This window comes from Phalacrocorax carbo, chromosome 15 (genome assembly GCF_963921805.1).
Source record: "Phalacrocorax carbo chromosome 15, bPhaCar2.1, whole genome shotgun sequence".
Classification (NCBI taxonomy): Eukaryota; Metazoa; Chordata; class Aves; order Suliformes; family Phalacrocoracidae; genus Phalacrocorax; species Phalacrocorax carbo.
The window spans coordinates 16,161,476-16,188,668 of record NC_087527.1 but is presented as its reverse complement, the minus strand read 5'-3'; the positions used below and the strand labels follow the sequence as shown (position 1 = coordinate 16,188,668).

General features: G+C 55.0%; 1 protein-coding gene across 6 annotated transcripts in view; it reads left to right on the top strand.

Moving 5' to 3' along the window:
* SEPTIN5 (septin 5) overlaps positions 1-27,193 on the top strand; it is a 47,438-nt gene that overhangs the window by 14,442 nt on the left and 5,803 nt on the right. For 3 of the 6 annotated variants that reach the window (XM_064466573.1, XM_064466576.1, XM_064466575.1), the window contains exons 2-9: positions 21,585-21,681; positions 22,232-22,318; positions 22,883-23,006; positions 23,178-23,312; positions 23,984-24,101; positions 24,415-24,516; positions 25,439-25,535; positions 26,892-27,027. In XM_064466573.1, coding sequence (XP_064322643.1) covers positions 21,672-21,681; positions 22,232-22,318; positions 22,883-23,006; positions 23,178-23,312; positions 23,984-24,101; positions 24,415-24,516; positions 25,439-25,535; positions 26,892-27,027 — 809 coding nt within the window. In that variant the 5' untranslated portion in view covers positions 21,585-21,671. Of the gene's footprint in view, positions 1-16,232; positions 16,258-16,369; positions 16,706-16,752; positions 16,837-21,584; positions 21,682-22,231; positions 22,319-22,882; positions 23,007-23,177; positions 23,313-23,983; positions 24,102-24,414; positions 24,517-25,438; positions 25,536-26,891; positions 27,028-27,193 lie in introns of those variants that run through there. The other 3 variants (XM_064466574.1, XM_064466571.1, XM_064466572.1) reach the window with 3 other exon arrangements.

Sequence of the window (27,193 nt, the reverse complement as noted above, 5' to 3'; positions counted from 1 at the left end):
TGATTTCACATCATCTCTTCCACACCCTCAGATCTTGCTGTTGCACAATATTCAACAGTCCCTCAGCTGATCTTTCCAGCCTATAGTTTTGGAAAACACAGGGTGTGGTTTTCTACGTTTACCTGTGTCTTATCTGCAAGTTCCTCAAATACAGTACAGTCTGATGCTTATTAAGCTGCCCTGAGTGAAGCCTTTGCAGTCAGTCTGAACAGCTAAATATCGAGCAATTTAAAAATAAAAATTAAAAAAAATCCAGAAAAATAATAATATATGTGAAAACTCTGGGAGCATTAGTGCATGCCTGCTGTCACTTGCAGGATTATTCATCTACAGCTGTTTGCAGACAAAAAAGGCTGTCTATTCCTGCACGCAGCAGTTGAGCAGTTCAGTACTAGAACAGAGGGAAGCTTATAGCAAGCAGGAGGCTCCTACAAATGGTGTTGGTGGGGTTTTTTGGGGGGGCGGACAGAGAGCGTGGCTCGGAGCCCTCCAGGGTGTCTGGGTGCAGGGTGAAGAGCACAGCCCTTCCTGAATGCCTTCCAGCACAGGACCCTCGAGGGCTCAGCAGGCATCGCCAGCCCAGCTAGGGCAGGTGTGGGTGTTCATAGTGAAGTTCTCCCCACTGCTGTTCTAGAGGTGGCAGAACTGAAGCCCAGGACACACCACCTCTGTCTAGAGGCATTTCTGTCTGGAGGCCATGATTTTTAGGGATACGCAGCAGCTACTTTGATGAAGGGGCGGCTGTGCTCCTCTGTGAGTCAATCACGCCACAACTGGAGCTTCCCAGAGGCGTTTGAGCCTCAGGAATTCCCTTAGCCCAAACGTTCAGCTTCAGACCTGTTTGTTCCATGCAGCGGATGGTGTTCCTCAGGGTGGTGGGCTGTGAAGCGTGCCCCGCTCAGCGCATTGCTGTTGGAGCTCTCCTGTTGGGAGCTAGCAGGAGCTGCTCTGCAGGAGGGCTGTGGCTCCTCCGCGCCCCGACGAGGCAGCCTGTCAGTTGGACATGTGCTTCCCCACCAGGTCCTCACTATATTGGTGACTTCTGCTGGCATCTCACCACGTTACAGGTATGAAGCCAGAACTGGCAGAAAGGAGCTGGTGGGAATGCAGCCAGGTGGGAACTGCCTGCTGCTTCCTCTGCTGAAAGGTGTCTGTCCCACAGCGTCCGTGCTGAGGAGGAACCACCTGCACAGCCCAGGTCTCTGCCTGGTGCCAGGGTTTAAGAGAGGTTCCTTTCTCCAGTGCCCATTGCTTCTAGAAGGGCCGAAGCCCTCAAGGAAGAAAGGTCTTGCTTTCATTGTTGTTTTGGCTGGTTGGTATCCAGGGCTGGCCTCTGGAAAGAGGCTGGGCAGCAAAGTGCTCTCTGGGAGAAGCAGTCATGCTGTACTTCTGCTGTTCAGCCCCAGAGGTGTTGTGTGATCCAGAGAAACTAGCACAGGATTAGCAGTGCACGTGGTCCTGAGTTCCAGTCTTCCATTTGCTTGAAGGAAGTCTGAGAAATGTGCAGCACATGATCCATAGCCGTGCAGCTTACGCTGCCCCTCGCTTCTCCATCCGTGGCATTTGCAGTAGCTCCCATTGCTCCATGGTACTGAGAAGGTGCCGTGCCCAGCCTTGCTTTGGCCAGTCGCTGCTGTGGTGCATGTGAGGCCAAGGCCACGTGGGTGGGCTGCAGTTGGGCTGGGTCCAAGCAGTGTATGGATCGCAGCAGATGTATTTGCTGACAAAAGGGCCCCGTCCAATGGCTGTTGTTGCATTGAGAATGGTAATTCTGGAGGAGACTTGTAAAACCTCAGCTCTTTCCTGTGTAGAGCAAAATCTGGGGTGAGGGGGAAAGAAAAAAACATGACCACGTAGGAGGGAGCTGTGTGACAGTGATGTGTCTTGGCCGTTACCTGCTTGAGGCACTGTTGGCTACTGCGGTCAGTTTAGAGCTTCCAAGAATGAGACACGGATTCATCTGTGGTTAATGTGTTTTTAAAATGATGCCACTAAATTGTCACATGTGGCCATTGCAAGGCTCTTTTCCTTAGGACTCCCCTGTGCTGGTGACCTGACTTCCCATCCTCCTTGCTGAGCCTGCTTTCTCAGGCCTGGTGGTAAGTACCGCCTGATTCAGGTGGGAGAATCCTGCTTAAAGGAAGGATGAAGGGTCGTCTTGGGTGACCAGGAGGTGCGGCCACCTCAACAGTGGAGAATGGGGCTGTGCTGGAGAGGCCGCAGGTGTTGGTGGACAGGATCAGCTGCCAGTACAAAGCATTTCCAACACTGCGTGTGTGGGGAAAAAGACTTGGGCTGCTGCAGCACAGGCATTTGAAGGCCAGCAGTTGGAGCTGGGCACAAGATGGAGTGGCGTGGCTGAGCTAGTCTGACAGCACCAAGCTGTGATTCCTCCCCACTGCTCTGCTTCAGTTGGATTTGGGGAGCTGGGGGTTGAGTGTAGTCCTGTACAGCTTGTGCCATACCCTGCTATTAGCTCGAAGCAGTTTCTGCCAGGTTTGTTCTTGCAGGGGAAAGAGGGGAGGGTGGAGGGTTCAGATGGCAGCCGACAGGGAGGCAGAGATTAATGAAGTGTTGAGCTCTTAATGGGGAACATGCTCTGTTGATTTGGGTTTCCCTCCCCACCCATCCCACTCTCTTTAATCTGTGGCACAGGCTTGAGAGTAGCTTGAGAACGGAAGTGATTTCAGACTGGAGGTGACCTCATCCGTCTCCAGCTCTGAGGTGGAGCAGCACTTGGAGTCGCGACCACAGCTTATGCCACTCTGAACAACGCAGGCGCGAGGGGCTGAGGCTCCAGGGAGCCTCCACTCCTACTCAGTGGCGCGCTCTTGGCATGTATGCCAAGGCCTGAGGCCTCCTGCAGTCTGCCAGCCCCATGAGTGTGGGTAAGACGCAGCTCCAGCTCTGTGGGGTCCTGGCATCTCACTCCAGTTGCTGGGATTTAGGGCTGCTTGGCAATGTCTGAGTTGTGCTGCTCTCTCCAGCGGTTGTGACCTCTGTGGGGAGGCGACAGGGAGTGCGATGTGGCCCTTTTGTGCTGGTGCAGGGAATGGCCCTATGGAGGAGCAGCACCGCTGTTGGGAACCAGTCCTGTGCGTCTGCTAGAGGAAAGGGGGGTACGGGGTGCAGGGCTGTGGCACGGTGCTCCCCAGCCCCGCGACTGAGGGGGCGGTGCCCCGCTGCCAGGCTGTACTGCTGTGCAAGTGGGCTGGGAAGTGGGGGTGGCTGTGGGGTTTTTAATCTTTCTGTTCTTTTCTTTCTACATGCCAGAGTAGGGGGGAAAGTAGGTAGGAGAAGGCGGCAGAGCAGAGTCCAAAAAACGCAGCTGGACAAGAGGCCTTTCTGGAAATAGCAGATATTGGAGCAGTTTCCTGGTGAAAAGTTCAGGCCTGTCCTGGAGGGTGCTGAGCCACCCCTGGCAGGAAGATGGGATTGTGTGTTGGTGCGGGAAGGTGATGAAGGTGTGTGCATGGATAGAAGGGTCCCTGCTGGGATCTTTGTATGTGAGGGCCCTGTGGCTCAGTGGAAAAGGGGAGGCTTTGCTTTCTAGGAGCAGAGATGTCAGTGGGAGTGCTGAGGATCTGGAGCGTGGGGTGGGAGCCAGTTGGGCTGTCCACTCCAGGTCCCAGGCAGTGGCGGGGAGCTCGGGAGACCATAGGCAGACACTGCTTGCAGAAACTACCAGAGAATTCTCCTTCCTGACATGGCAAAGGGCCCTCCTTCTTCCTGCCTTGATGTCTGCTACTCTGAGATGGCCAAGATTTTCTCTTGCACAGCTGGAGCCTGGAGTCCTTGGACTCTGCTGGTGTCCAGCAAGCCCAGCTCTACCCTGGCTGCTGGAGCTGGTCTGCCAGGCGCAGCTCTGGACTTCAGTAAATGACTGTGTGCTCCAGTAAGGACAGCTTCCAAGCACGGTCTCCCAAGCTGTGTGGGGGAGTCCAGCCACTTCCCCTTAAGCCTAGTTGTCCTCTGGCTCGAGCTCAAGCTGAAGGAGATGCTGGGCTGTGGCAGGCTATGGGTGGGAAAATAAAAGCAGATTTTTCTCATGTCCCTGTGGCTGTGTGTCTGCAGAGGAAACTCCCTGTAGCTGGGTAGGCAGTAGTGGAGAGGGATAAGTTCACTGGAGGAATGTGCTTTTTTCTTGGCCTCATCCCAGGTGGTATCAAGACTCTTGCTTGGAGATGAATCCCTTCCCACCACTGCTAAATAGGGAGAATTTAACCATTCGTGGGATCTAGCAAAAGACTTCCCCCAGCCCTCCTGCCCTTGTTCCCTGTTGCACTGGGAGCAGGGACTGGGAACAGATCCCATCATGTCTCTGTCATGGTGTGGAGAAGAATTTACAGTCCCATTTTCCTCCGTCGTGCCTCAGAGTTGTCTCCATGCCTGTACATGATAGAACAATCTGAAAGTGCATGGACAAGCAGGGATTTTGCACAAAAATGTCCCGTTGTCCCCTCTGCTCAGCATCCGACAGCTGTTCCCATGGCACCGGAGTGCAGTGGCAGGTGCCTGTGGCTGGCTGGGTGACGGAGGAGCTCTGCCATCTCTGTGAGAAGGGGTTTGGGTCAGCAGAGCCCCAAGGGAGACTCGTGCTGCTGTCAGGGGCAAAGGACACGCGGTGCCGGTGCTCGCTGCCTGGCAGGGCTCCAGACCTTGGCAGTCCCCTGCCATCTGTGGCCCCCTGTGTCCCAGCCGCGTCCCAGAAAGGGGCCACTGAGCCCCAAGCCCTGCCTGTTGCCAGTCAGAAGGGTGCAATAAAGATGATGTGTCCAGGTGGCAGCGTGGAATGGGCTCATGTGTCAGGAACAAATGAGCCTTTGTACTGGGCGCAGCCTTCAGTGGGAGGTTTGTCAGCTCTGGAGCTGGGATGCTAATGTGGGGCTCTGTGCCCAGCCCCGCTGCGCTGCTCGGGGCCTCCCCCGGCTCGGGGCTAACCGGCAGCCTGGTGGCAGGGTCGCCAGTTCTTCCTTCGCTGTGGGAGGTCTTTGCAGCAGGTCCTGCTTGCCCGAGCACAGCTTTGCCTGGTGGGCTGAGTAGCTGCAGGAGGCAGGACTCTCCTGGCCTCTCGAGGCCCGGAGTTCAGCAGCCTGGCTGCTCTGTGCCGTGTGTGTGGCCTGAAGCTGTGTGTGCACCCTGCAATGCATAAAGTCCCCAGGAGTGGCCTCGGGGTGACTGGGACAGGGGTGTAACAGACCAGGGTGGCTATGTCACTGTATCTGGGGCCTTGAGGGGAAGTATCTCTTGGGAAGAGTTCAGTAGAGCAGGGATGAGTGGGACTGCTTGACAGTATGTGACAGCAAAGCAAAGTCAGACTGCAGAAGTGAGGGAAGCTCCTATTCTTGGGCTGTTATATTAGATACGCTTGTTACAGGAGGACAGGCTTTAGAGACAGTTGTCTTTTCCAGCTATTGAGAATGGACTTGAGGTCTGTCCCCTGGGATTCCTCTCCCTTGGCTGTTCTCCTGTCTCTGGTTGCAGCATCGGTGCTGCAGTGGCGCGGAGCTGAGCAAGGCTGAGCCTGCAGGAGCTGCCCTTTCCAGAGTGGTGAGGCTGGCGGTGGGGTATGCGAAACCACAAATGGGTTGAGAACCTGGTGATGGGACTGGGGCAGTAGGACAAGATCATGTTGGGAAGAATCCCCTCTGTGAAGCTGTGTAGGATGCTCTAGGCTTTTGATTTTGTGGCAGTTTTGTCCAGCTGGTTGCTGCTACTGCAGCTACATTTTGTTCATGGTATGTCCTGGTATTTCATCCTTTCTCACCGAAGAGCACTGTTCTCCAGGAAAACTCGGTTCAGCTCTCTCCAAGCAAGACTACGAAGATTTTGTTGGGAAGGAAAGGAGAACTTGGTGCATGTTCTGCTGCTCTCTGCCATAGTTGTGAATCCACCACAGGCACCAGCTCTTCCAAGGGAGGAATCGCAGGGCCTGGGGGGCAGGCTGAGAGGAGCATAATGTCTCTTCTGGCTCTGAAAGATGTGTGTCCTCAGAGAGGAAACAGCAACCACAGGAAAAGGGTAGTTGCCGAACCCAAATTGCCAAGAATTAAGCAATCTGTTCCAAAGCATGAAACCTCCTGTTGAGCAAGAGGGCTATTTTCCCTCCCAAGACAGGTGTGACTGGTAAAACAAGGCAGCAGAGTCCTCCCACAGTTCAGCTGCGAGACAGGGCCAACACTTCCTTAGTGCTCCCCACACAGGGCGTCCCCCATTTTTATCCCTTTCCTCCTCCTGCTACAATGTTGAGAAGCTGCCTAGACACTCCCATGCTACAGCTGCTGTTTTTATCTCCGCTGTCTGCTCTGTGCTTTTGTGCTGGCGAGGACTGCGCAGGCACTGCTGGCACGTCTTGCCCCTTTTTGGGGCAGGTGGGTACGTGGTTGCCCCAAACAGCGCGTCCATAAAAATGAGTGCATGAAAAAGGAGTCTAGGTAAAGATCTCTGCACAGCGTGATCTCTGCAGGACCCTGATATAGAAAGAAAGAGGGCCTGGTAGCTGTTAATTTTGGGATCCTGGCTTATCAGTGGCAGATTCCTTTTGGCTTTGTAGAGGGCAGACCAAGAGACGTGGGATCAGCCTAGTCAACCCCTCCTCTGCTGCGGTGCCACACAGGGCACTGACTCAGTGCAGTTGTGCTGTCTGCTGGGAGCAAGTTCTCTGTGCCCGCAGGGAAGTGGCATGTGGGTGGGTGTATGATGGAGCTTGATAGCAAAACCAAAGCCAGAGGGCTGCCGTGCCTCCCAGGTGTGTACTTTGCACAGAAGGGAGGTTCTAGGTCGCTCTGGGGAGGGCGAATTTAGGCTGTCCCAACCAGCTGGCTGTTCAGTCCCTCTGTGCGGAGGAGAGCAAAGCCTCTCTGGAGTCCGTTGCTTTGTAGCTGCTTCTGCGAGCCAGCACATAAGTAGAAACAGATGGTGTCAGCGTTTAGTAGGAACTCTCACTGCTGCAAAACTGCTAATGAAGTTTGGGGCTGGACCAAGGCAGACCGAGGCTGCTGTGCTGACGGGGCGTGCTGGCTCACGGCGCTGCGCTGGGGTGCCTGTTATCGCCTCTCTGTTGCAGAGCGCTGCGATTGCTGGGCCAACCTCCCAGCCTGGTGAGCTGTGGTGTTTCCTGTGGCAGCCTCGGACAGGGTGTTCATCTGGGTACCACAGGGCCATCAGGACCTGTCAGTGTCCATCCGTCTTGGTAAATAATTCATATGGGCATCTTCACTGTGAGTTCCAGAGTTCATGTATCACACCTGCATTAGAGAAGCTCTCTAGAATCCAGCACAATCTCTGCTAAGACTGACCCAGATACTTCTCCATCCAAGGAGGCCTTTTGCACTGTTTCACTATAAACTCAGACTAACTAGTCTCATTTTTTCCCTGCTGGTCAGCATCTCTGATAAGGAGAGCAACACTCAGCAGTTACTGACTATTACTCTTAAGCTTGGAAGAAACTTTGTTTAAATTCCTTTTGACAGCACAATTTGATTTAGATATTCAGTGACTTGAAGTTTTCTCCCACCATCACAGCATTTAACAAGATGTGAATCTCCAGTCACACTGCAGGGCATAGAGAAGCGGTGAATTGTGCAGCAGAGGTGTAGCCAGGCTTGGTGTTTGCTGGAGCAGATAGGGGGAGAAGGGGAAAGAAAGGTGTTGGAGAGCATCTCTTGATTCCCTTTTTGATTATTCTGACGGCATCCTCCCCAGGCACGGCCTCGGTGTCTGCGCTGGCAGGGTACAAGGAGCTGGTGTGAAGGCTGGTGGCTGCACGGCCCCAGGGAACTGGGGAACAGTCCTTGTCCCCAGCCTCTCTCCATTGGCCTGAGCTGCACCAACCTTGCGCTGTAGAAGTATTTGTCCGTCTTTGAAGCGTAGGACTAGCACAGCCACTTGCTGCCTTGCAGCCCTTACCTTTTCTTCTTCTTTCATGCAGCTAACTGCCAGGCTTTCTCTCTGCCCGGTGGGTCCCTCGGCTGTGGCCCACAACACAGCTGTGCTGGGGAGCTCTTCGGGTCAGCCAGGGCTGTGATGCCCTTTGGGACCACTGCGCCACGCTGCCACCGTGCAGCAGCAGCGCTGATCCGGCGCCGTCGCTGGCGTGCACGGTGTGCCAGGCCCTGGGAAGCCTGGCCTGGCCACAAATGGTGGAAGAGGCACGGACTGCTCACTGGCTGCAGTGTCTCTGGCCTCGTGGCCTGTGAGCCTGCCAGCGGCACAGCTGGGTAACGCTCCATCGTGTGCGTGGTGGGCAGCCAGCAATGGCTGGCACGGATCTGGCGGGAGAGAGTCAGCAGCAAGCTCCTGAAATCTTCCAAAAGTCTTTTCAAATCCCCTTCCATGGGTCAGGCAGCAGTTTGGTTTTTGAAGCCAGGTGGAGAGTAGAAAGTGCCCAGGCCAGGCAGCAATGCGGAGCTGCTGGAAGTCTCAATGGTTTGCATCAGAGGGCTGTGAGACCTGCAGTCTGTGTGGGCTCAGGACATTGCCACGGGAGAACAAAGTATGTTACAGGGAACAAGAGGTCAGATTTGACAGATCATCTCTGAAAACTTCGGTCTGTGACGTCCTGTAAGCTCCACGAGGATCTCTGTGGATACTTCATCTGGGCACATGCTCCTGTGACAGACAGCTCAGTGTTGATTTACCCAGATTACATGGTTGCTCTGTCCCTTCCTTGGGTTTTGTTTCCTGCAGGAGAGTGTTATGATCTTTTTCTGAGAGTATCTCACACCATTGCTGATAATCAGGTGTGCTTTTTTTAGTCCCTACCAGAGGAGCCTTTTGGACCACTGCTCATAAATTGAGGTGTGCTGCGACCCCAGAGCAGCTGATTGCTTCCAATTGCCAACACCATCGCACTCATTTTTAATCACACTCATCTTCTGTGGCACGTGGGGAGAAGGGGCAGGGTGCAAGTGTGGGAGGGAAAGCCGAGTCTGCCAGACTGAAAAGGACAAATCCTTCTGCAATGAAATATTCAAACTGTTGCGCAGTTCACTCTGCTGTTTATATTGAACCAAGAGCAACATCCAGGGGAGGAAGGGAACAGAATTTCCCTCTGACTAATATGCTGGATTGTGCAGGGCTGTGGGGGAACTGCCAGCCAGAGAAACCATCAGGAGGAAAAAAGGAAGTGGAATCTAATTATCCATCTGCGAAGGCAGACGCTAGCCCTGACGCAGGGCCCAGCCCTGGGCAGGCCGATGTGGGCAGCGAGGTTTGCACAGACTGGTCGTATGGTGGGGCTGGGAAATGGGCTCCCGGGGGTCCCCTCTGCGATGGCAGATGGTTGAGTGCATGCCACAGGGAGCCGGGTGAGACTGGAAGGCACGTAGCCACGTTGACCAGGGACGCTGCCCCGTGCTAGGCTCTGAGGGGCAGCGCTTTGCAGCCCGGCATGGCTGTGGTGCATCTGGGTGGAGCATGGGTAGGGCTGTGGAGGTGCAAAGGGAGGAGGGTGAAGGCCTGGCACCCTCTCAGAAGGCGCCTTTTGGTCAGGTGGGCTGGTGGAGCAAGTCTGAGGGTGAGGGAAGGAAGGTGGAAGTTGCTGTGTGCCTCTGCCATCTCAACGAGCGAGCACAAGGACTGTGCTTCGTGTTACTGCGGAGTGACTGCACGATGGCCCCTGACAGCAGGGAGGGAGGGTGAGACTGGAGCCTGGATGGAGACCTGCAGGAGACCCCCTAGGAAGGAGGAGGTGCCTCTACCTCCTTGTCATGGAAAGCAGCAGTCCATCTGGCCTTGAAGGGTGCAGTCGGCACCTTTTCAGGGTTATTCCTCACACACGTGGGGCTGGCTTTCCTCTCCTTGGGTGCCTCCCAGGAGGTTGCTTTAGAGAGCTGCCTTTTTTCCCCCTTAACTAGTGGAACTAAAAATGATCTGGTGAGCTAAGTGTGGGCTCATTCTCCTCTCCTGTGGGCATCAGCTACTCCTAAAGTTATGTTAATTGTAGCTGGGAGACCCAGACAGAGGTTGGGAGCTGTCCCAAGACAGTTGGCTTGTGTTCTCCCAGTGTTACTTTCAGGAGCCTGCTGGGAGGACAGCAGGGTTAAGAAAAACCTCCTTGCACAACTGGGAGTATCCATAGGATGGGCATACTGGGGTTGAACCAGGAGCATCCCTGCTTGGGTGGAGCATCCCTTTTCAAGCCTTAATTTGTCCACTGCCTTGCTCTCCATGGCCCCTGTTCGGTGTGCTGTTTGCAGATGTGGTGCCCCAGCCTGGATGGTCTTCCCCGGTGATGCCCTCGGACTAGCCCCCGCTGGACCGGGGTGAGCGTCTCAGGATCGTAAGAGGCCGTGATGTCCTCTCCGGTCCAGGATTCAGCCTCTGTGGTAGACAGGCCTGATCCTGCATCCCTTACTCACGTGAGCAGTCGTCTCTATTTCAATGGGACTACTCGGTGAGTAAGGATCGCAGGATTGGGACCACTACCTATAACTTTAAAGTGGACCTTCTTTAGGATCCTGTCCTCAACCTTTTTCTGTTTATGTATGTTAATGTGCATCAGGAGCTTCCAAAACTGCTGATGCTCTGGCCATTTGGATGGAGAACCTGAGAGCTGGAGAAGCAGGTCCCTTCCATTTCTGAGGATGTATCACCATTATTTTCCACCCTCTCCCTCCAAAGGGCTCCCAGCTAAGCCAGTTTCCATGGAGCAAAGTGTACCTGTTTGTCTCTCAAGCCTCCTGTTCCCAGCTTCCTGGGGCTGGCAGGGCTCTGCTCTGCCCCTGTCTGGTTTTCCCAGCTGTGGCTTTGAGATGATAGGCAGGAAATCTATTTAAGCCTGATTTGTGCTGCAGAGGATGAAGCAGAGGAAAAGATGAGCAGAGGTAGCGCTGAGAGACTGCTGCAGACCTTCCTGCACCGCTTGGTTTCTCCTCCTGTCTGAACAGGCTAAATTTGGAAAGCTCTGTCCTTTGCTAAGGTTTTGAATGTGCTTGTGATTAAGGTGCCAGCGTCTGCGACCCTACGTGAGGCAGAAGCAAGTTTGTGGTTTCTGCCTGGCCCTGGTTGGGGAAGCCACCATGGGAGCTCCTGTTCAGACACCCAGTGTGGCCCTGTCGCCTGCAGGACCCGCTTTTCTGTGGGCTGGCTTCTCCCTCACGTGGAGCATGTCGGTACCGCACCAGGGAAAGTCTGGCTGGAAGCGGCTCCTCTGTGCTTCTGCAGAGAGGAGAGCAACCAAGCCTTTCATGGAAGAGTTCCAGCCAGCTCTGCATCTGCCAAATTTGTGGCATTTTGTAGATTATCCTAAACGATGAGCAGAGGAGCTGGGTGTGATAAGAGCTGTGAACTTGCTCCGGAGGGAGTAATGAGTTTAAACAAGCAGGAGGCAACTTACGGTCATTGGCCCTTTTTCAGATCTGGAAGTGGAGGCATCGCCTGAGTCTCATGGTGCCTCTTGGGAAGGGTGAGGTGCTTCAAGGGAAGCAGGGAGCCCAAATACCTTTAGAATGGAGTTTGATAGATTTCTGGAGGGATTATGTGACAAAGCAGCAGTGATCTTTGAGCAGAAATTAAAGCTTGACCTGCAGGGTAGGTAAAAGAAAAGGCAGGAGCTCCGGTTGCTGTGTTGATTGTGCTTGTGGCACTGCATGTACTGGAGATTAATCCAGCGCTTTGGGATTTCTGCAGTGCCGGTCTGGTTCCTTGCTTTTCCCTGAGCATCAAAGGATGAAGCCTGGCAAAACTGTCAGGGTGTGATGCTCCCAGTAAGCACTTACACAGCACCTTGCTTGCAAGTGAAGGGTTAAATTAATCATCAAAGTTTAGATCAGCAAGGCATTCTTTCTTGGGTCAGGTAAGGAGGAGCACTGGGGCGAGTGTGCAGCTCTGCTGGTGACAGAGCAGCTGAGTCCAAACCTTGTGATGCCCATAAGATTCACAGGTCTGGAGTCAGCACCAACATTCCATGCAGAGGGAGAGGGGGCAGCAGGAGGAGAAGATGGGGAACCGAGCCAAGGAGGTTCCCAGCTGTGCACCCCGAGGGAAGGCATATGTAGCTCCTGAGCCTCCATTGCCCTGGTCTGAGCTGGGCATGGGTTTACTCCCTGCCACTGCTCCACTTGACTGGAACAGGCAGCTCCCCTGGAAGTACCCTTCCTGTCTTGGTAGAAGGTAGCCAGGAACCGAATTTCCCTTCTGCAGGGAATTCTGAAAATAGCTTTGTCTGCTTCAGAGGAAAAAACATAGATGCTGTCATGACGTGACTGTGCTGACATCGCTGAGGCGTGGATATGCAGAGCTTCACCAGTCCTCTGCGCAGGGCAGGCCGGCCGGGCGCGTCCCCGAGGGGACCCTGTCGCCTGGCTCTGATGCTCGAGAGCATCCGTCTGGACCAGCTGGAGGTTTTCCTTCCACGACACACTGGTGGTTGTTCACCAAGGTGGGCCCCGAGCACTGCAGTCTTTAGGCCATAGCATCTCTGCCAGGAAACAGCTCCTCTGCGGGTGGGGGACCTCTTCTGAGCTGGCCCGGGCCCTGTCTCCTTGCACCAAGCTGCTTCCCCTCGCTCCCCTTCCCCTGGGGGCTCTGGTTGATGTGGGGGGGAGAGCTCTTCACACCTGCACCTCTGCATCCAACTCCCATTTGTATTATCTGCTGCTCAGAGCTGAGCCTCCTGGCTAAGCCCATGCAAAAGACCGAGCGTGGACGCTTCCCAGGAGAAAGCACTGCTTTGATGGGGGCTGGGGGCTGCCGGGAGGAAGGTGTGTGGGGCTCTAGTTGTGGCTGGAGCCTGGCCAGGATGGTGTAAATTTAGCTGAGGATGGAATTTCCTCTCACCTGCCCCCATCTCCATCTCTGATCTGTGCTGGTCTCTCCTAGCTCATCCTCCCACCATTTCTGGTCCTTGCTTGTTGCGTTCGCAGCCGCCTCTGCCCACCGCACTGAGCTCTGTGTGGCTCATCTCTGCCCGTCACCGCTGCCAGGTCCTGAGCGCTGGGAGCTTTTCTTAAATGGGTGTATCGCTTCCAGCTCCGATGACTGTGCAATAGCACAGCCCTGCGGCTGCCTTCAATTAGGACCATTGGTGAAGCACGGTTCCTCGTTCCCTGGGCAGGCGCTGTTTAGTGTAGCCACGGGGTTCGCCCCCGCCTGCCCTCGCAAGGCTGAGGGGCTGCTCTTGGGGAGCACTTTGCTCTCCAGCCGGCTGCCCAGTGGTGAATTTCACCTTCTGTAAGTTTTCTGTGTTTTCTCTCATCTTCCCAGAGCCCATCTTCAGTACTGCAGGCTAGAAATCCCCTCTAACAAAGGGAGAAGTAGGATATTGTTCCGTCGCTGCTAGTGCACAGCCGCAGCTCTTGCCATGGGTGCTACGTCCCCTGCCCAGAGCAGCCCTCGAGGCTTGCCCAGAGCCGGCTTTTACAAGCCAAAGGAGAGGGACGTTGCAGAAGGATGGGTGTGCAGTTTGGCTCTGCCTGGCTCCATTGTTAGTAAGCAAGTACTCAACACAGCAGCAATGCAGCGGGGATGGGCTGTGCCAGACAGTGTCATTGATTATTTTTTTGTCTTTTGCTGTCTCACAGTTTGACAGAGAAGGGCTGGTCTGTGAGGCGGGGTTGGCTTGGTGCGCCCCAAGCCTGCCTTTCCCTTGCTGAGTGATCGGCAGCTTGGGGCTGAGCAGAGCTCTGCTCTGACAGTCAGAGACCTGCATTCTGCTGCCAGCTTCACCCCGAGCTGCCGCTGCTGCTACCGCCTGCCTGGAGAGGAGGTTAGAGGAGCCCGTGGCCCACAGGCCAGCGGAAGAAAACACTCTGCTTTTGCTCTAGATCTTGGAAGGGCAAAGATGTGCATTTCCCTGCTGAGCTCTGCTGCACACTGTGTATGAGATGTCCTGTGAGCTGTTCTTCCTCTTTTAAAGGCGTTGTACATCAGACATCTTGTTGGAGGAGCAGGCCATGGTTTACACTGGGCGTTTCCGGGGCCACATGGAAAAGGAGGGGGACAATCAGGAAGGATCAGGGCAAAGCAAGGTTGGCTTGGCTGTCTCTGGGAAGTTTGCACATGGACCAACCTGAGCCAGCTGCTCTGGGTGTGTCACGTAGCACATCTGAGGGACACAAATATGTCCGCCCCTTGGCCTGTCGTTTCTGGTTTGGTGATCTGCGTAGGAGAGGAGCCAAGATGAGCACCTGTAGGAGAGGCAGAGGAGGCTGAGTATGGAACCAGTTGACCCTCCTTCAGCCTTTTGAAAGCCATAGTGCTGGCCACGCAGTTGTAAGATGCACTCTGTAGCCAAGACCAACCCTTCTGTGTGTCTTTTCCTGATCTGCTCTTTGCATTCCCAGGCGTGGCCTCCTGGCTGGGGTTCCTCCCTGGCTGCCAGTCCTGAGAGCGAGTGCGATGTGTGAGAGCGCAGGGCGCTCAGGAGACAGCAGCTCCTTGTTCCTCTCTGCACTGTCAGCATGGCTCGTGCGGCCACGAACAACACTGTGGTTTTGTTGCAACCAAATCATTGTTGACTTCATCTGTGATCCCAGCTCAGAAGAATGCTCTGATTTGGAGCAGTGGGCTCATGGGGACACAGCATGTCTCCATGTACCCATGGAAGATGCTTGTGGTTGGTGGCCGTGTGGCCTGTGGTCCCCAGACAAGGGTTTACCAAGCCATGAGAGTTCATGGGGGTTGGAGAGGGTTTGCTTGCAGCTGTTGTGGTTTATGGTGTGGAAGGACTGGTGAAACCTCTGTGTTATCTCAAATAAGTTTGGATGCATCTTTAGTCTGCCCAGTGCAGACTGTGGTACCTTCATTGCTCCTCAGCCATGCACAACCTGCAGACCCTGGTGGTGAAGTCTTCCAGGCAGGAAAGCAGGGATTAGGTATTGTGAATCTGGGAGAAAAAAAACAGTGCATGAGTGTGGCCTGCCCTATCTCTGGGCCAGGAGGACATTGTAGGATTATTGTCTCCCTGAGGAATGGAGCAATGCTGCAAAGCAGGGGCAGAGCAGAGCAGCCGAAGAGGGATGTGTTCTGAGAGGTGGTAATTCTTGTCACGCCTGGACCTCAGTCCAAGCATTCTGCTTGACTGGTACATGCAGAAACAATTGGGAACAAATCCTAATGGGTATAATTTAAGGATGCTGCTGGTAAAGCAGGATGGTTTGGAAAAGGGCTTCATGTGTGCAATGTGACAGCTGCTGTATGGCAGGAGTTTTCGTTCTGTGGAAGTGCTTCCCGGTTCTCCTCCATTTATTTTTCTCAGGCTTTAGGACCTGGTCCCTGCAACTTCTGAGGTCGCCTTCCCTCAGCTTGCAGGATGGCAGCATAGGTAAACCACTTCTTTCTCCTTCTGCTTTCCTTTTTATTCAGCATGGGGTGTGTTTCTAAGACCTTTCAACTCTCACAGCTGTCCCCAAACTTCAGGCCCCTGCAGACCTTGCAGTAACTTGGTACCTTATCGCAGAACCCAGTGTCAGCCACGCCTGGGGTGTGTGGTGGGGGCCCTGAGGTGACCAGGTGCTTTCTGGAGCCACTGCCAGAGACCTGCGGTTCCCAGAGCAGCAGGAGCTGTGTCTGGGAGCGAGGCAGGAGCGAGGCATCAGCCTGTGTCCGTCCCCGTTTGTGAGCAGAAAGCTGCTCAGGAACCCGCGTTGCAAGTGGCAGGTTCCTCCAGCACCACCAGCATTGCCATCTCGTGTGACTTCATTATAGGTGCTGTGATGTTAACTCCCCCGTTTCTGGAATCATGTGATTAAAGGAGATTTTCAGCTTTTGTCTGTTTCAGATAAATTCCTGTTCAGTCTCTATGGCTGCATAGAAAAGCTGGAAATCAGGTGTTATACGTAGGCTCAGAATCCAGACTTGAGGCTTGAATGACTTTTCTGTGCATGCTAGGCCATTGCCGGGATGGGTATTTGTGCTTAACAAATACACAAGTACTTCTTTATTTTGAAATGTCTTCAAAGCTTAAATGGTTGCTGTAAGGTCCAGAATACATCAGCTGCTATTGCAATTGGATTGAGAGATGAGGCTGCAGTGTAGCCTGGACTAGACAACAGATGGACCTGCACCGTGTGGTGGCAGATCCACGTCAGCCAGGACTAGTATCTGGGGGTTAAGCTTGGACCCAGCTTTTTGGGAGCTTTCCAGACCCTTCAGACCTTCACACACACAACCAGAAGCAGCACATTTTTGCCAAGAGCCGGTTTCCTTGCAGCAAACCCTTGTCTCAGCTGCATCAGTCAGGAAATCTAAGGAATCCTCCAACTGAATAAGCCCTTCTGACAAAAGGAGTCAGACTCATGGCTGGGACAGCATCCGGTACGTACACAACATCTCCGCAGGACACTGGCAGAGCGAGAGAGACGAGAGACGTTGCCTCTGGCCTGCGGCCTGGTGGCTTTTGTCCTGTCCTTGCTGGCAAGCTCCTCCCGCAGCACAGGCGGAGGCAGGAAATCCCGGGCAGCTGCCGTGGGAGCCCGCTCGCCTCTCCTCTCCTCGCCTCTCCTCCTCGCCTCGCCGGGCCGCCGCGCCGAGGCGAGCTGAGCCAGCCCTGCGTGTGTGTGCATGCGTAGGCGGGGGGGCTGCCGCATGGATTTAGCGAAGGCTGGGAGGGAACACATGGGTTGGGTTTTTTTCCCTTGGCCCGCAGTGGCTGTCCGTCCTGCCGGCCGCGGTTATGGATTCAATCATTATTCAAGAGCGGTTAGTGGAGCGGCTGCTTTCTCCCCGGACGCAGGCACAGCGAAGCCACCCAGCCAAGCTGAAGGTATGGGGATGTATTTATAGCACCCTGCGAGCCGGGGAGCAGCAGGGACAGGAGGGGGGAGGATGGTGCCCGAGCAGACGTGTGCAGCACGAGATGAGACCTCTGAGGAGCAGGGGAGCGGAAGGACGCTGGTAAGGGAGAGGTGGCGGGGACAGAAAGGAGGGGAGCAGCACCTGCGGGAGCACGGCCGAGGGGTACCATGGACAGCTGGGAGATGTGCGACATATTTTTGTGCGGTTATTTGATGCAGTGATTCCCTCTCTGAATGGCGTGTGTGTGCTTGGGGTGCTCAGGGCAGCAGCCAGCGCTGCGCGTGTGCCCAGACACAGTCTGGTTTGTGTTATCATGTTAACGCCGTGCTTTGCTGGCTGGTTTTCTTTCTGCTGCAGCTGATGGGCGAGTGGTTTTGCTGATAGTGCCATGCTCACCCCCCGGCCTGAGGCAACAGATGTACGCGGGAGATGCCCCAGGGGCTGTTTGTGTTATGAATTTATGCAGCTTTCTGGCAACAAAAGGAAGCGAAGGGTCTGCTTCTCTGGGGCTGGGCTGTGCTGGTTCATGCAGATGCGGATGTGAGGGCCGTGCCTGGCCAGAGGGGAACGGCTGGAGGAAGGGCCGCCTGGGAGGGAGCTGGACGGCTCATGCTGGAGGCTGTTACACTGAGAGCCCCCCCACCCCGTGAAGAAGTGGAGGCAGGGTCCCAGCACAAGCGCCATCATTTCTGGGGTTTGCTCCAGACCTGGCACACGGGCTATTCTTCAAATTTGCTGTGGTCCCGTGGTGTTTAATTTTAGCCCTTTTGAATATACGCAGCAAGGCTCCATTTATCTCCAGGCTGAATGGTGAAGTCACACAAGATCTGGATCAGTTTAAACAGCACGTCCACCAGGGAGGTGAGGGGGGACTCAGGAGTGGCAGGAGTGATGGAGGCCGTGCTGTGTACCCTCTCTTGGAGGTACAGACAGCCCTGCAGACACATTGGTACTGGGGATGGCTTTTCCTCTTATGCAAGAGATCCTGAATGTCTCTACCCTCAACAGGAACAGGACTTGAACCCACCAGTGGTTTGTTCCTTGGCTTGAACTCCCAGGGAGAGCACTGCCTGCCAGGGAGCCTTGGCCACCTCGGCCGGGTGGTGGAGGATGCGAGGACGCAGTGTGTTGCTGTGATGTCCAGTGAATCGGCGAGTGTGTGCCAAGGGAGAGCACAGACATGTTTTGCTTGGCTTGTGGAGCTTTTGTTTGTAACAGGGCCCCGAAGGTCGGCCACATCTCTTGGTGGCCTCTGCTGCGGTGTGTGGGCCACGTTCCGGGCGCGTGGCAGCAGGATGCCAATGGGAACAAAGGCGGCATGTGGAGGAGGCAGTGGGGAGAGGAGCTCCACGTGCCAGAGCGCTGCTGGCTCGGCTGGCCGGGGCCTGATCTCGACAGCTGGGTCTGGCAAGGGAAGTGCAGTGCAGCGACCGGCTGTCCCAGCCTGCGTCAGCTTGACGGGAGCTGGCTCACTAGGGTCAGGAGCCTGTGGAGGGGGCTGTGATGCCTTCAGGAACTCCCTTGGTCCAAGTCTCTCATCTGATTAATGGATTTCAGCTTTTCACAACCCAGAAAGCTGCCTGCCTCCTTCAGTAGCCCTCCCCGCCCTCTGCACCCGCTTCATCGCTCTCCATCCTGTGAATGGTTGCCTTGCAGATAGTGTCTGTCTTGGGTCCTAACGCAGATGGTGAGTGGTGTAGAGCTTCGAGTGAGGCAGACACCAGGCTCAGGAGGCTGCCTGGGCTCCTGAAGTGCAGTGTTGATGTCGGCACGCCAGCAGGGATGGTGGCACATGCCTGTCACAGTGTCCCAACACAGCTGGGGTGGGAGCACATGTTGGTTGTCTGAAAGCTGAGATGAGGAACAGCAGCTCTAGGCTGGCCGTGGTGCAGGGACTGTGCTATTGTTCCTGAGAGAAGGCTGTTAGAACAAGGGGATCCCTCTCCGCAATTTCCCCTGCATCTCCTGCCTTCCCCTTGACGGACACGTTGGCTCTGGCTCTTGGCAGGGCTCTGCAGTGCGTCCACGGCTGCTCAGAGGCGGGCATGACTGCAGACAGGGCTTTTCTCCTTGCAACTTGGGCTGCCTCCCACTGCAAGGGAAGCTCTTGTCGTGGCCGTGTGCTCAGTACTGACCTTCCTTAATGCAAGGGAAATGACCTCATGAGTCATGAGTAAAGGGCAGCGTCGTGCGCCAGCCAGGATTTGCTCATTTCAAATGTCCTGATTCCACCGAGCTATGGGGAGGTAACCAGAGGTACAGTAAGTCTCCTCTTTCTTGGTTGGGCTGAACAGAAACAAGAGATCAGGTTCAGCCAGTTAGTCTTGGCTGAAGTAAGTAGAGCTGCACCAGAGCTCAGCTCCCTGGTGTCTCCCTTGTCAGCCCTTAGTCACCTAGGTTAAAATACGAAGAAAATGAGAGGCAAACCCCGAGCCTTAGCTATGGTTTTATTAGTGTGTTACTAGCGCTATTTCACATGTCAAGTCACTGGAGAGAGCGGGTGATCGTTGTCTTTCCAAAGATCTCGCCATTGTCACATTTGTCACCCTCCTTTGCACACCTTGTGTTTACCTTTTACGGAGCCTTTCGGGTGGCAGATCGCAGTGTCCCCCGGGCAGGCACTGCTTTGCCACGTACAGCTCGTCAGAGCTGCCATCGCTTTTCACCCTGAGGCCTCACCTCTGCTTGCTGCACCGCTGCTGTGGGATGCCAGCGCTGCTTAGCTCAGCCGTTAGAGCTGCCAGTGGAGCGCTTCAGGCACTCTCTAATTCTCCCCACTTCTCTCTAATTTAATTTGCTCTGTCCCTTCCTGCCTTTCTGGACTGTGGGGTGGTAGAGCAGCGTTACTCCAGCTACATTAGCAAGGAAGGGAGGGAGACCAGAGCCCACGGTCACTCTGTCTGTCAGAGCTGAAGTGACCAAGTCTGAGACCCGAACCAGATCTGATTTCTAGAAGGCAGTGTCTGTGCCAAAGAACAGAGTCCTTGCCACAGTGGCCATCAGCCATGTCTGTCTGAGTGGGCAGCTCCAGAGCAGCCATAAATTGGGAGGAGGAGACTCCGTGTCCTCTCTGCTCTCTGTCCCCACCACAACTTTTCAGTCTGCCCAGCTGAGGACACCTGAGTATGCTCACACGCGTGGACATGCAGCTAGGGGCTGTAGAGGGCTGCTGCGGAGCCGCATTGCTCACTTGCAGTATGGCAATAGGTGCGAGTCAGCATTGCCCTAAGCTCAACACGCCAAATCATAATTCGTGTTTCTTTGAGTGTGTGCCCCAGGAATGGAGATAGTTAAACTTAGGAACAGAGGCCTTCCCTGCTGTGCCTGGAGAGCAAGTGCCAGAGAGCTGCGGGGAGAGGACAGCCATATGCTTGAAGGCATCCGTGGCTGGGTGGGCACTGGGGCTGGTTTTGAAGAACTCTGGCTCTGTGGATTTGCCTGTGGTGTGAACCCCAGGGGTATGCTTATTTTAAGTGCTGTGAAATGCAGAATCTATGATCTCTCTAGCTCAGGCATTTGTTAATGGCTGCTTCCCCTTGGGTCTAGCTTGGAAAGTGTGTGAGAAGGGAGGAGTTTGCCAGGGTTTGCCACTCTCCCTTTGTGACAAGGCCTGGGAAGGGGAACGCGCTGCTGTGGGGGTGCGGGCTGTGAAGGCCCAGGGGTGCTCAGGAGGCTGGCTGGCTGGAGTGGCCGGGCTGCGTGGTCCGCAGTTAGCTGCAGCTGCCCGAGTTGCGAGCACCAGACCGTGCTCTGAGCCCAGCCGGAGGGCAGCAGCTGGAGCAGGTCTGTGAATCCTGTAGATGAACCGTGTTTGCCTTTCAGGACGTGCTCTGCATGAGCAGGGTGTGTGCCCTGGGACGCAGCGTAGGCTGCGTGTTCGCTCCTGGCTGCGGGATGCGGGCTGTGTGCTTGTGAAACGCGCCGTTGGTCATGTCGCTCCTTGCATGCACTTAGCGCTCTTGTACAGAGCGTGAGCCATGCTTGTGGGGTGGCTACGGCTTCTACACGGTAGGAGAGCACTCCGTGGTGGGGGTCTGTGTCTTGGGGGTGGTTAGGCAATAGGTAACTCTCCAGCAATACCATATGTAATACCCTCACCAAAAGCACCCTACCTGTGTTCTCAGTGCTTTTGCATCTTCCCACTTCCCATGCTCCCTGAACTCTCTTTGGAAATAACACTAGAGATTATTCAGGATTTCCTCTTACTCAGCCAGGAGTGGCTGTGACACAGCGAGAAATAATCCCCTCTCAGGTCAAGCAGAAGCCAAACCACTGCAGCTTCCTCTAGACACGGCTCAGGACACCACAAGCCCCGGGGTGCTAATTACAGAGAGCTCTCCATCATGTACCACACGTGCCTCTGGGGGGAGAGATGCAGAAATGGCTCTGAAAGACCTGGGGAGAGGTGGCATTTGGTGACCCTGCTGTGAAGGGAGCCTGTGACTGTGCAGAGAAGCACAGGAGAAGCAGAGTTAGGAAAGTTATGTGTCAGTAGCAGCCCCGGATGTGCTCTTTGATGGGAACAGTGGGATGTGCCTTTTCCCTTGTGCTCTCTGTACTGGGAGGCTGCTGTGGACTGCCGCGTCTGCTGGCGAGAGCAGCTGAGCAGGGCTGCAGCTGAGGGGAGGTGGCCCTCGGTGCCCACCTGCAGGAAGGGCAGAAGCCCCTGAGCCTAGAGGAGGTGTGTGCCCTGCCCTACACACCACTGCCAGGGCAGGGACTGACCTCTCCGCTACCGCTTGGCTCTGCCTCAGGGGCTTTTTGAGTCCAGCTCCCTGTTGCTGTGTGAGGCTCAAGCGGGAGGGGCGGCACACCCTGACCTGCTCCCATCCACCTCTGCCCTGCAGGACCATGAGAAGCAGTACGTGGGCTTTGCCACTCTGCCGAACCAGGTCCACCGTAAATCCGTGAAGAAGGGTTTCGACTTCACCCTGATGGTCGCAGGTGAGACTACCCATGGATGGAGGTGGCTGGGCCACACAGTGGGTGCGTGGAGGGGACCAGCTCCCTTGACTTCCCTTAGGTGCTCCCTTAGCATCTGGATCCTTCCCTCGCTCTGTTGTGGTCCTTGTCTCAGACCTTGCTTGGCTCCCCAGCCTGCGTTGCAGTTGCACTGTTCCCCTGGGAGGAATGGGCCCCTCCTGACACTCATAGCCCACTCAAGAAAGCACCGAGTGTAGCTTCTCCTCCAACAGAATGGCTGGTCTGGGTGGTGAAGGCAGGGCCAGCCAGGGACCAAGGGAAGGGGAGGGAGGATGGGGGAGCTGGGAGATCAGGTTTGAGGATTGAAACATCAGGTCTGGATTGAGACATCTTGCAGCAAAAGTCCTCCCACTGCTGGAAAAATGTAATGCCATAAACAGTTTCTGACAGCTCATCTCTGTCACTTCCTCTGGCTCAGGATTCAAAGCCTCCTTCAGAGTTTCATTTGTAAGTCAATTAGTGGGTCATGATGCTCGCTTTTCCCTCCTCCCCTTTGCACTCTGTCAATTAGGAGAGTCAGGTTTGGGGAAGTCCACGCTGGTGAATAGCCTGTTCCTGACAGACCTCTACAAAGACAGGAAGCTCCTCAACGCAGAGGGTAAGTTGGGGGTAAAGAGGGTGAATGGTTCTTGTGCCCACAGGTCTAAGACTGTCATAGGACCAGTACTTTGGTTCCTTGCTTCAGCAGCAGCTACAGGCTCGGCTGGATTCCAGCCTTGTTGTTTGTTGCTCTGCTTTCCTTTGCTGGCTGCAGAGGCACTAGTATTTGAGCAAGGGTTTGGCTGTGGGCCTCTCCTGCCCTATGAAGGGAGGACAAGGCTGCAGAGCAGCACTAGCCCTTTGGGTTGAGATGTGGAGATTTGTCTGTTGTTCTTGGGTGCTGGAGCGTGGTAGGGATTCCCTTACAAAATGGGTGGACAAAACGTTCAGAGTGGCTGGGCTACAAGCCCTTCAGAGGTTTGTGTATCTTCTCAGAGTCTGTCTGCCTGCTGCTGGCCTCCCACAGTACCACTCCCTTGAGGCTCCTTAGAGGATGATCAGGGTTTTTTGAGACCCATGTTACTCCCTGTGCTCAGTGATAAGGAGGGAGCTGGCTTGTGGTGAGCGTGAGCAGGGATCCCCGGTTATTACCTGGCTTTAACTCACATATTCCTGTTCAAAGAGAGGATCAACCAGACAGTGGAGATTGTCAAGCACACGGTGGACATTGAGGAGAAGGGTGTCAAGCTGAAGCTGACCATAGTGGACACACCAGGCTTTGGAGATGCTGTTAACAACACTGAGTGGTGAGCAGGCCATGATGCCTTCCTCCTAGTCCTTGGCCACGTCTGTTTTCTGTTGCTGCCTCACAGGAAGGGGGTCTGGCAGCGGGAAGGGGATGATACTGCCTCATGGTCCCTAGGAGACAGTGTCCTGTTAGACACGTGATTTTGTTTTGATTGAATTGCCCTCCCCAGCTGGAAGCCCATCACTGACTACATCGACCAGCAGTTTGAACAGTATTTCCGTGATGAGAGCGGCCTGAACAGGAAGAACATCCAGGACAACCGAGTGCATTGCTGCCTCTACTTCATCTCACCCTTCGGGCACGGGTGAGTGCCCCTCTTCAGGGCCGGGGTATGGCTCAGTCTGGAGGGAAGCCCCTTGCGCCCCAGGATTGCCCTGTAGCGGCTTGTACGTTGGCAGGGCTGTTGGCACAGGAGAAGAGCTGTCTGGATGCTCTCCCTCAGCTGAGCATCCCACCACCTCCCTTGCCCTCGCTGGCATGACAGACTGCCTGGGATCAGGCAGAGCGGATCTCCCTCAGGCCTGCAGCCTGTTTCGGAAATCAGGAGAAATAATGCCACACAGCTTGATCTTCCTATCTAGCTAAGCCCCGCTGATGGGTAAGAAAGGGAGTTTTAAGCTGCCTTCAGTCCCTGCCCCTTGCTGGCTCGTGTGCCAGCCTAGCCTGGAGCAGCTGGGGGGCCGTGTTGGCTGCCTGCGGCACAGGGCAGCCGGAGGGAGGCCCGGGGCTGTGGCCTGGGTGGTGTTTGGCCTGCAAGGGAGCAAATACCCAGCCCGTGTCTGTGTGAGGTGATCAGCAGCTAAAACCTGAGACAGCTTTCCAGAAGATACAGCCCTAGCTGAGGGCTGTCCCAGTGCTGCCCCAGGCTCCTGTGGCAGTGCTGTCCTTTCCCCGTCGTGCTGGTGGTGGGAGAAGCTGGAGGGCAGCTGCCCAGTGTGACATTGCTAACCGTGTCCCTCCTCCTCCCTGCTGCAGGCTGAGGCCTGTGGATGTTGAGTTCATGAAGGCTCTGCATGAGAAGGTTAACATTGTGCCCCTGATTGCCAAAGCCGACTGCCTGATCCCCTCTGAGATCCGGAAACTAAAAGAGAGGGTGAGATGCTCTTTCTCTACAGGGGTATACCTGATGTGGCAGCAGGGGTGGGAGGGGACAGATGAATATATATGTATGTAGTGTGTGCGTGTGTGTGTATATATATACACACACAGAGTACCTGCAAATCTAATTGCAGCAGTGGTCTGCTGTGAGAAGGGAAGTGGTGTCTGCAGAAAGGCCAGCTCTAGAAGAAACATCAAATCCTTTTGCCATCTGTAGGCTATAGCAAGTCCACGGTAGCACAACCAGGGAATAAACCCAGCATTTCTGTATTGTGTCCTTTTTTTTTTTTTGTCTTGCATGGACACAGATCCGGGAAGAGATTGACAAATTTGGCATTAAAGTATACCAGTTCCCTGAGTGTGACTCTGATGAAGATGAGGAGTTCAAGCAGCAAGATAGAGAGCTGAAGGTAAGGAACCTGCTCAGCAGGGGACTGGGGAGTGTGGCTCACGGGTATGTCAGTTGCTCCAGAAGAAGCCAGAGCTGCCCTGTGTGTGCCAAAGGCTTGTGCTACTGATACCCAGGGGACAGCCTACGTTGGCTCGCATGGTAGATGGCCTGGAGAAGGTGCTGATGTCCTTGCTGGTGCCATGAAGTCAAGCATGGCATGAAGACACAGCACTTCTGCTGTCCCACCAGGCAGTGCCAGTCGTTCCTTGGTCCACTCCAACCTGTATGTTTAAGATGGAGTCTGGGTTGTACAGCATTTGTAAGCACCTATTTCTGAGCGATGCCATCAGTGAGGAGGAGCGATTTGTGAGTGATGAGGCACCACTGTGACACATCAGTTGCATGGGGGGAGACAATGTGATCATGCTGGCCTGTCTGGAGGCCATAGCAGCCCAGGCCTGACCCTCTCCCAAGCTGAGCCACCCTGTGTGTGCATGTGGTATGGCCTTGTTTCTCCTGTCAGAGAGGTGCAATGTGCTTTGATGCCCTTCTGAGCACAGAGGGGCGCACAGCCTGCACCTCCCTGCCTGGCAAGCTCTTGGCCTACATTGCCCCACTTGCTTGGTGTTCAAGCCTCTCTACTCTGGCTTCCTTGTAGAATTTCCCCTCAAAGGGATGCAGGCACCTGCAGAGACACAACTGCCCTCAAGACAGCTGAGAAGGTCAGGCTAGGAATCAGGCTATCCGCAGATCCCAGTGCCTTAGGCTTTTCTCTGCTGCTGGGTTGTGGTGTCCTGTGCTGGGGCACGTGTGGATATCCCTGTGCCTCTCCTACCAGCACTTTCCTCCTCCTGTTCATCTCCACTTCAGCTTGGCCCTTGGAGGAGGGATCCATGGGCAGCCCTGGGCTGAGCTGGGCTCAGCGATGCCTCTCATTCCAGGAGAGCGCTCCCTTTGCTGTCATCGGCAGTAACACAGTGGTGGAGGCAAAAGGCCAGCGAGTCCGTGGACGGCTCTACCCCTGGGGCATTGTGGAAGGTAAGCGCAGTGCCTGGGAGCCGGCACTGTGAGTGGGAGTAAGCAGGGATGGGGGAAGGACAGATGGGCACACGCAACAGGGACCGCAGCGGGGAGCCCAGATCTTCATGGCTGTGACTGTGCCTCCTTTGGCACGTGGCAGGGGACAAGGTAGGGTAGGGACAGAGCCACTGAGACCTGCTCAGGAGTTCTGGTACTGGGGGTGTAGCAATCAACCTGCCTCTGAAACCATGACAGAGGGAGGACGAGAGACGCCAGTGTGAATGGCAGAATGCCTGGGCTTTAATGCACTAGGACATGGCTTCTTATTAAGGGGGGGAGGCTGCACATTGCCAGTTTAGTTTCTGGGGAGAAGCCATTGCCCTCAGCCAAACTGAATCATAAACACTCCGGCACTCTCTCCTCTTCTGCTGCTTCTGTATGTGCTGGAGTTGCTGGACTGGAGGCTGCGCTGATGCACAATGTGTTTGTCTTGAATTTTCCCCCTTTAGAAAGGAAAAAAAATCAAAAAAGCTCAAAGATAGAATAACCCTGGAATGGCTTTTGCTGCTGTTGCTGATTCCCCCATGCTGGTGCATTGCTTTAAGGTCTTGCAGCTTCAGATCCCAAAAGCTTGTGTGTGCGCTTGTGGGCTGGTGCTCTCTGCTTGGGCTGCGCAGCTGCTGGCTCTGCTCTCTTGCTGGCTCTGGAGGGGCTGTGCCTGTCCAGGTGCTGGTATTTGGCAGTGGGATCAACTTTCTGAAACCCTGGGCCTTCCCCCAGCCCTGCAGAGAGGTAAAGGGAGATGACCATGGCAAGCACACTGCTACTGAGCTCAACGCTTCCCTGCAGAGCCCCGCATTGCTGCCCGGGGCCTGGTTCCTCATGGTAACAGCAGCTCTTTCAGCTCTCCAGACCATTGCCTGCTCATGGCTTTGCCCCTCAGGGGCTGATTTTGCCTAAAGGGGCCTTTCAATCAGTCCTAAATTCCAAGGAGATGAGCAGTTTGCCTCCAGCACCAGCTGGGCTCACTGTGGTTATAACAGCGACATCCTGTGTACCTGGGAGCAGTGTCCGCTTTCAGGGGTCTACTGTACATGCTTAATTAATCCTCATACCCAGAAAAAGTCCTGGGAACACAGTGACCATAGCAACCTGACCTCGGCACTGAGAAGCACAGAGCATCATCAAGGCCTGTGCCAGGGCCAGGGGGAGAGCCCCAGGCAGTGGCAATGGAGAGGAGGGTGGGGGGAGGATGAGAAGGGAGCCCTGGGGGAGTTTTAGTCCAGCCTGGGTGTACAGGAGGTGAGAAGGGGCTTCCTGGAGGGGGCTGGTGAGGTGTGACATCCAAGCACTCTCTTGTTGTTGCCTCTGCAGTGGAAAACCAGGCACACTGCGACTTTGTGAAGCTGAGGAACATGCTGATCCGGACACACATGCATGACCTGAAGGACGTCACTTGCGATGTCCACTATGAGAACTACCGAGCTCAGTGCATCCAGCAAATGACCAGGTGGGTCCCCACTGCTTCAACCAGAGGTGGCAGGGGTGTCTCACTCTCTGCAGAGCTGGGATTGCTCTCAGAATGGCTTGTCGGTCAGGAGGCCATGGGTCTCCTGGGGCTGTGGTGGGCTGCAGCCTGGGGAATGGCACTGGGAAGTAAAATAGCAAATCCAAGC